Source organism: Cyprinodon variegatus, unplaced genomic scaffold (assembly GCF_000732505.1).
Source record: "Cyprinodon variegatus isolate N-32 unplaced genomic scaffold, C_variegatus-1.0 Scaffold114, whole genome shotgun sequence".
NCBI classification, from domain to species: Eukaryota; Metazoa; Chordata; class Actinopteri; order Cyprinodontiformes; family Cyprinodontidae; genus Cyprinodon; species Cyprinodon variegatus.
The window spans coordinates 808,405-817,283 of record NW_015150567.1 but is presented as its reverse complement, the minus strand read 5'-3'; the positions used below and the strand labels follow the sequence as shown (position 1 = coordinate 817,283).

The 8,879-nt window shown below is 40.2% G+C and overlaps 1 protein-coding gene across 1 annotated transcript in view; it reads right to left on the bottom strand.

Moving 5' to 3' along the window:
• Positions 1–684: 684 nt before the first annotated feature.
• abcc12 (ATP binding cassette subfamily C member 12) overlaps positions 685–8,879 on the bottom strand; it is a 43,591-nt gene continuing 35,396 nt past the window's right edge. The window contains exons 19-29 of the mRNA XM_015375181.1: positions 8,365–8,553; positions 8,063–8,289; positions 7,849–7,986; positions 5,353–5,542; positions 5,183–5,272; positions 4,910–5,099; positions 4,656–4,815; positions 4,490–4,568; positions 1,741–1,854; positions 1,286–1,450; positions 685–1,208 (exon numbers count right to left, since the gene is read on the bottom strand). Of these exons, the coding sequence (XP_015230667.1) occupies positions 1,116–1,208; positions 1,286–1,450; positions 1,741–1,854; positions 4,490–4,568; positions 4,656–4,815; positions 4,910–5,099; positions 5,183–5,272; positions 5,353–5,542; positions 7,849–7,986; positions 8,063–8,289; positions 8,365–8,553 (1,635 nt within the window). The 3' untranslated portion in view covers positions 685–1,115. The remainder of the gene's footprint in view (positions 1,209–1,285; positions 1,451–1,740; positions 1,855–4,489; positions 4,569–4,655; positions 4,816–4,909; positions 5,100–5,182; positions 5,273–5,352; positions 5,543–7,848; positions 7,987–8,062; positions 8,290–8,364; positions 8,554–8,879) is intronic.

The following is an 8,879-nucleotide window of genomic DNA, read 5'->3' as shown; positions in this document are numbered from 1 at the left end:
GTGTTGTTCAGCATGGGGGTGAGTAGAAAACGAAGGCTAATCATGTTTTGGGTGTACTATTCCTTTAAGAACAATTTGGTCTCATGTGACCTGAGCAGGCTTGTTGCCAAATTCAAACAGGACATCTTGTGTCCATCTTCTCACTGCTCTTCCATAAAGATCACGTTTTTTTGTGTCAAATCATAACTTATGGTACAGAGAGATTCTTCCAGCTGAACTGGGAAGTCCTTCTAAATTTACCAGGAGCATCTTTGTTGCCTTTCTGATTCATCCTCTTCTCGCTGGCCTTTGTAATGTCTACAGTTGTGTTCTTCATTTTCCACAGGATGCTGTGTGCACAGTTCAAAGCTTTAGATATTGTTTCATAACCAGACCACACATTAAAAGTTCTCCCTGACTTATCTGCTGTGTTCCTTGGTCCTTTTGATGCTGTTTGATCTCTAATATCCTCCAACAAACCTCTAAGGCTTTTTCACAACAGCTGATTTTATAACGAGGATGAATCACACAGTGACAATGTGTTTCATACCTAGAGGACTTTTTACCCCTCATTTTTTATTTTTTTTTTAAAGGTTAAGGATTGAGGGTTGTGCTCTCCTAAAAATAGACAATCCATATCAATTAATAAACAATAAAAAAGAAAAATCCAAGTTACATATCTAAAACATTTATTTCTTTGCCTTAGCAGCGCTGTTGCATAGATGTGGACAGTCAGTAAACATGGAAGGTCCTTTCACACATACCTAAGTCTTTTCTTTTGGTTATCAAAACCAATGTATAAAGCATGTCTTTATGTGTTACGCTGCAATATTTTCACATGTCATCTGCACAGTGACAGGAAGCCGCTGCTCTGGAAATAAATAGAACATCCACACAAACACTCTGATCATAAACAAAAGGAAACACATCATCAATGCAATGCTTTTTGTGATATAAATAAGCCACTATTTACACAATTACACAAGTCAAACCTACCATTTCCAACAGTACTAACACATATTAGCCCTTAATTTAGGCTCAGCTTTTCATATTAGAGATTTATTAAGCTGACAGACAAATTGCAGTTAATGCCAACTTACTGTAGGCAGTCAGTAAGTTTGATAAATTTGGAGGTTTTATGCGCTGACAGTGTTAGCAGCAGTTAGGAGCGACGAGAACAAGGACTCAGGTCTTTGCTTCAGTACGTCTGGGGGGCCCAACTCTGCTGCCTGAAGGACACAAAACCGAATGAGCGAAGCTCTGGACTCATGTAGAGCATATCTTTGTATATTTAATACTAGGTTACCTTTCCATTATCCATGACCAGAATGCGGTCTGCGTGCATCACGGTGTTGATCCGATGTGCGATGGTGAGCATGGTGCAGTCCTGGAAGGCCTCTTTGATGGTGTTCTGGATCAGAGCGTCAGTCTCTGAATCGATGGAGGCCGTGGCCTCGTCCAGCAGGATGATCTGTCAGTCAAAGGACAGCGGATTAAACAAGAAGATGCTAAATTTTATATTTGCTTCTTTTAGATTCTCTATCTGTGGATATTAATTATTAGGTAAAGCCAAAAACTGACTGTCGTATTCTATTCCACTGCAATAAATAATTCCTTTTCTGATTCAACAGTATTTTGCAGCCTTTAAAAAGTTATTTTTTTATGTATTCCAACATGTTTTCTTTTGGCCTCTTTTAAAAAATCTCACAGTAAATGAGCTCATCAACTCTCAAAAGAATGTTGAAGATTGTTTATACTGACCTTGGAGTTACGAAGAAGTGCTCTAGCCATACACATTAGTTGTCTCTCGCCAACTGAGAAGTTTTCTCCATTCTCCAACACTTCAGCCTCTAATTTCCCCTCTAGCCTGATAATCTGAGGAAAGATTCATATTTAAAACAATATTTTTCATATTAGTTACTGCAAAGTTTGATATTATAGGTCTAGTCTTGTTAGTGTTGTTCCATCGCTCTGCATTTATTCCTGCAGTTTAGTCCGTCAACAAACTCCTATTAAAGCTTAGATTTTAAAAGATTCCTTCTTTCTGATAATGGTTTAGTTTGGGAAAAACACTTCCTATTATCTCTACAATCATGCTTTAAGATATTTGACACATTGAGGTTGTTAGATCAGGACTGGAGCCCGACTGGTTTTTACCTCCGCTTTATTTTTTCTTCATTTTGCCCCAAAATCTGCAGACATGTAAAAAAAAATGCAGCATAAAATGGGGCTCTCAGATCTTTGCTGCACGTTTCTTCTGTAACACTGACAGTGTGACATCACAGTAGTAGAAATAAACCCACTGATCCAGCTTCATCACATGGCCTTGCTTTTAGACTTGTTTCTGATTGCACTCCTCATGCTTCTTTACCTCTAAATCTTTCGAGGTGGTGTTCTCAAAGCCCTGTAATCTAAACACTGAATGAATCTTTCATCCATGCTGTCATTGCTGTTTTCACCCCCTCCCCTCCCCACAACCTTGGTTTTCCAGAAAACATCACTTCTTATTTTGTTTAATGACTTGCCAAAAAGCATGGTGCTTCATTTGGATCCATTTTTTTTAGTTCAATGGTTCTCAAACTGAATGAGATTAACAAGTTAATGCATTTTAAAATTATTATCCACTGGGAATTGGACTTTTTGTCATAAAACAAGAAATATAAATATATTAGTAAAAGTAAAAAAAGGTAAGTAAATACACAAGTTCTCAAGCAGAGAGTTCTCACCAACAGAAACCTCAACATCCAATATGGCTGCCACATGTTTTTGCAAAACAGAACTTTATTTACACATTTTGGTAGTTTGTGGAAACAAAAATGCATAAACAAGAGAGTCAACCTTTACTGGAATGTCTTCCTTCAGTGTTTAAAGTGATCAATTAAAAACACAAATATGGACTTGAAGGACGCCCAATAGGCTGGACCCAAATCCTAAGGAAACAGCACCCCACCCTAATCCCCTTTGAATCAAACATTACACAATTTACGTCAATTTACGTTAACACGGAAACTCCCAAATCCAAACATCAATCTGATTGTGAGACAGAGAGACACAATCCGTAATCCAGAGAAGACAACCCACCTTTTCTACAGTCCAGTCACAGCACACTGTACACCAGAGTTTTTCAACCCTATTCCTCATAGCCCATTGCCCTGCATGTTTTAGATGTTCTTTAGCACACCCGAATAAATGCAACATTCTACAGAAGCGGTAGATGTCTGTTGATCACCCACTCATTTAGGGAAGGTGCACAGAGACAGGAGAATATCTAAAACTTACTGGACATTGGGTCCTGAGCCCGGGGTTAAAGACCTCTCCATGCAACTACTTGATGATTTAAGGCTTTTTTGGAGCTGCTTGGCCACAGAGTGAACCTTTTATAGACTGTTCTTGAGCTAGACTGAACGTCAAATGAAGCTTGGAGGTCTGAGCAGACATGATCAACCTTTGCAATCTTTTCTGCATGCACTGAGCATGGTCTTCCACATTGTTATTGGGATGTGCCCATTTCTGATCACTTTTTTGTTATAATCCCAATAACAGTTGGCTGTGCGATATTTAGTGTTGGGATCTGGAGGTCTGTCCACCTTCCTCCAGCAGAGGGCGCCTCTGGGTCTCCTGGAGCTGAGCTGACGACCACACCTGCGATCCATCAGTCATCAGGAGACCAGAATATAAGCAGCAGCAGGACTACACTCCAGTGCCAGAGTGTTAAGCCAGTTATGGTTAGCAAAGCCTGAGCCAACCAGCCTGTCTGATTCTCTGACTCCCTTAAACTTTGAACTTGAACCTGATCAGTTTTTGTCTTCTCTGCCTTTCTAGGAAGAAACCTGACTGAACCCCTGGAACTCTGGAAGAGTTTCATCAGTTGAAATCTGCCTGCCGGCTCTCAGGAGCTCTCCTGAAGAATCTCACTGTCTGAACCTGCCTGCCCGCCCTCAAGAAGAGGATCGGAGGAAAGACTCTGGATCTGAACACTGATAAGTCTGAAGTCAAGTCCTGCCGGTGCTTAGCCCTCTGCCAACTTCAAGCCTCTGGACCCAACCCGGTTCCCTTCCTCAGCTGCCAAACCTGAATCACGTCACAGGTACAAACCTGCAAAATTCCTCTGGTGAAGATCCACAGCAACCTGGCTAACCTAACTGTCCCTCTTTATAGAGAACCCTGTGCGACCAGTCTCGGATCTGTTTATCTGCATAACTCATATATCTTTGTGTCTATTTTAATAAACAGTCAAACTTTTCTTCTGCCTCCGTTGTGTTCTGCATGTGGGTTAGAAACCTGAATCCCATCATGACATTTAGTAGGGTAGAAATGTGATAAGTGGACATTGTAGAAAGACTCTGTTTGCCTGGTGGCTTGATTCCGTACACATTTTTGCCATGAAAGTGTTTAGAACACTGAAGTTCAATGATGTGGGTGCCAGGACCTAATACTTTCATGAAACATAGTCTACATTGGTAGCTACATTGACTCCAAATAGGAGTTGGCCAAACTTTTAGTCACATACCGAGTCCTTCATGTAGGTTTTCTGAAGCACTGTCCAGATCTCCTCATCTGTATATTGGTCAAAGGGATCTAGGTTGTACCTGCGGGTAAGTATGGAGGGAAAGTTGTGACTGGTCCACAGTGGTTAGAATGAATGTCTTTAAACCCAATGGGAGAGAAAGTGGTACCTGACTGTGCCAGTAAACAGCACAGGGTCCTGAGGGATGATGGAGAGTTTGCTGCGTAGATCCCGCAGACCAATGGCTGCAATATTAACACCATCTATAAAAATGGTTCCCCCTGCTGGCTCCACCAGTCTGAACAGAGCAACGCCTAATGACGATTTCCCTGCGGACGCAAGTCACAGAGTAGGGAGAGCTGAATTCTGCTCTGCAACGACGCACACAGTGCATAAGAAACCATTTAACTCTGGACGACTTACCAGAACCCGTCCTTCCCACTATGCCAAGTTTCTCCCCAGCTCGGATGGGGAAATCAAGTCCGTTCAGGACAATGGGAGTGTTGTCTCTGTACCTCATTTTGTATTCCTGGAAAGTGATTGCTCCATTTTTGGGCCAGCCATCTGGGATCTGAGCTTCCTTTATGTGTCTGGGAGCCTCAGACTTACAGGTCTGTGGATGCAATAAAAACAACAACATCCCTTTAGAGAGAAGCAATACTCAACACCTCAGAGTATGATGAAGGCGTTTCTAACCGTGATGTATTCCAACAGCCGTTCCACTGAATTGAACCTGGCCTCTACTTCAGTTGACTGTCTCACCACATACTGGAGCATGCCTGTTAACTGGTACACAAACGTAACCCAGTGATGCTGCAAGTCTTTGGACTCGAAACTGAGAGAACCTATTGGCTGTCAAGATTTACCTGTATGGTGTAAGACAAGGCCAAGCCCTTTAAAGATTGATTTATGGTGGTATTGCTGCTGAGCACAACAAACAAAGCCACCAGAAGAGTCATGGAAGCAGCCATGAAGTCCAACCAGAAAGAGAGCCACCGTGTGCCAGAGTGAAACAGGACGTAATGATTGGAGTTGATGTCGTTCAGGGATGTGAACCTAGAGTTTACAAAAGAGACACAAGGTTGTTCACTCAAAGGATGATCAAAGATCACATGAGAATACTACATTAAAGTTCACCTGTTACGGGTTTTAGAAGATGTAGATTAAATTCTACTACAATATGATTTATAATTATTTGTGATGAGTGGTTTTTGGCGCCCCTGTGCTGTTGATGAACCAGAGGGGAGGCTAACCAGAGTATTTGTTTTTCCCTACCATTCATTGCAGTAAATCTTTTTTATTTTAAACTGTCTGGCATCCGATCTGTGCATGATGGGATGGCTAATAGAGGAGCTGTTACACACCTACTCCTAAAAGTACTTTTTTTCTAAAAATACCCAAGTACTGTAAATGAAACAGAGTAAATGCAGCTAGTTAAAACCCATCTCTGTTGGAAGAAACTATGAAACACAAACAAGTGCATTTTGTTTGGATTTTAGGTCTGCACATTCAAACTTATTAATATGGCAACACCCTGTGTTGCTAGAAAGGGCGTTACACGGCGTTGAACAGATTATTTTTAGCTTTTGGTAACATTGCAACATTGTACTTCCAATCTTGCAATTGGTGCAATACTTCAGCTTGATCAAACAAAGTGACATCATTAGTGCACCCTCTCTCTGCAATGGGGAGAGAATTTGCTGCATGCAGAGCAGGCAAAGCTGCAGAACGCTGCTGCCCGATTTTCAACCAGCACGTCCAGACGTGAACATATTACTCCTGTGCTGTCGTCACTCCACTGGCTTCCGTTTTAGAAATGGTTTTAAACTTCTGCTATTTGTTTTTAACACCATTCATGGCTTGGCCCCCTCTTACTTGTCTGAGATCTTAACTTTCCGCAATTGTGGCAGAGCTTTGCACTCCTCGGGTCAGCTTCTGTAAGAGGTCCCTAGGTCAAGACTCAAACAGTGGGGCGATCGTTCTTTTGCAGTCGCTGCTTCCAGACTGTGGAGCAAACTACCCCCTGACTTCCTCAGCCTTTAAAAAAAAAAAAAAGCTTAAGACCCACTTTTTTAAATTAGCATTTAATTCTAATACTGTCTCTTAGGTGTTCTCCTTCTTTCTGCTCCTTTCTATGCACCTCTGGAAGGCTTTTAATGTCCTGCAGCGCTGCACCAATACAGCACTTTTAATTGTATCTGTATGTTTCATATGTGTTATGTATTGTTTTATGGCTTTGTTGCAAAGCACTTTGGGTATAATTTGGCTATTGTAAAGGGCTATAAAAATAAAATTGATTGAACTTGATTGAAAAGCAGGGAGCTTAGTTACTCATACATGATGCTGATTGGCTGAAGAGTTGCAATGTGGGCGTCTGTTCAGCATAGCTTGAACACAAGAGAGGCAATGCAGAGTCACTGATTCAATGACAGAGTTCCTAAGGAAAGGCTGACTAAAGTCAAAAGCTACATGTTTCTCTGATTTTGCTGATTTTGAGCAGGAAAAATTACCAAAAATACTTAAATTATAAAAATCTCTAATTTAAAAAAGCTCCTGTGTTTTTTTTTAGTTTTTTTTTAGACAGAATCCCTGGGATTATACAGTCCTACAGGGCTTTTTTTTTCTGGAGCAATGTAAATGCTGTTTAATTCTATTACAAAGTATATTTAATTTTTGTTAAAATGCTATAAAAGCATTATTTTTCTGCTTTCGTCCTACTTTATAGCCACTTGAAATGTTAAAAACTATAAGGTTCTAAAACATCTCATTTGCTTTATTTGTTAATAATAAGCAAAAACCACAATCACATCTATATAATTATACTGCAACTCACGTGTCCCATTACGCACCAAAATGGTACAAATTAGTATTATGAGTTAATTTAAGAAATATCATTGAACTTTCATTTGTATTAAAATTTTTGATGAAAGGAAAGTTACCCAAATTCAAACATTTTTGATCATTAAAGTAAATGCATAGTTACTTTGATCAGAAACTGGTTACTTTGATTGTCTAGTTACTAAGTTACTAACTCAGTCACTGTTTTGGAGAAGTAACTGGTTAATATAACTAGTTACTTTTCTAAGTAACGTTCTGAACACTGGTAACTGAACTGGTAACCTAAACTGTCCCATTTAAACAAAGGCTGTATGTTCAAGGTTGTGCTGCTGGAGGGCATACCTCATTTTTCCTCCCTGCACAATGTTCCACTTTGCATTACTCTAATGTAAAAAATTACACTAGAATACAATAAATGTATTAATAATCAAATAAAATGAAAAGCTGAAAATTTCAAGAGCTACAAACTAAAGTAGTAGATTTCTGTCAGAGACGCATCACATGTGTTTCTGTTTGTGTCTTACAGTTTAATGTGTCTGTCCCTTATGTTGTAGGCATGGATGGTGCTGAGGCCCTGCAGGGTGGAGGTAGTGAGAGAGATGCACGGAGAGCGGCTGATGTTCTCCATCTTCTTCATCTGACGAATGCTTCTCTGAAATATGCTGAAGGAACATGACGACTTGCATTAAATCTGCACAGCCTTCTGATCCTGCACCGACCTGACTGATGAGAACTCACAACAGGATGATGGAGAACAAGGCGCCCATAATGACCACAGCTACCAGCATCGCAGGGAAGACAGAAGCGATGATGACGATGGTGAACGTCACAAGGAGACAAAACTGTAGGAAGGGGTCCATGTGGAGAGGAAGCACAGAGTCCACCTCCTCCTGATCTTTAGCAAATCGGTTAAGAACACGTCCAGTAGGCGTTGTGTCAAAGAAACTCATCGGAGACGCAAGGATCTGGGAAGAAGAAAAGAAGCTTATTGAATTTTGGCGTTGAATTTTATTTTCTGTTTAGTCATTTTTTCACAGTACCTTTCTGAACATGCCGTCATGGAGTTTGCAGGCAGCTCTTAGTGTGACGTGAGTGTAAAAGAAGCACTTGATCACAGCGAGGACCAACGTGACGAGGATCATCACGCCATAAATCATCTGGTAGAAGGCCAGGTTTGGATTTTGGGAGACATCACCTGGATCAGAGGTTAAATTGTGGCCTGTCGAATTCTTTTAAAAGGAAAAAGTAGGATATTAGGAGCCCAGTAATAACTATTTCAACTCCTTCACACTCCTTTTTAAACACAAACACAAAATTATGCATTGAAAAATTATATTGTTGAAGTTTTTTACTTTTTTTTTTTAACAATACTTTATTGTCTTTTAGAAACAAGACAAACAACAACAATTCAGCACAGCCAAGTCTAATACAAAATCTGAAATGTCCAGCAAAACACCTGTACAAAATTTCAAATACACATTAGGGTCAAAACCTATAATCCGTATGATAAGTCGAGGGAAAAAAAGATAAAAACAATCAAACATAATGTTTAAAA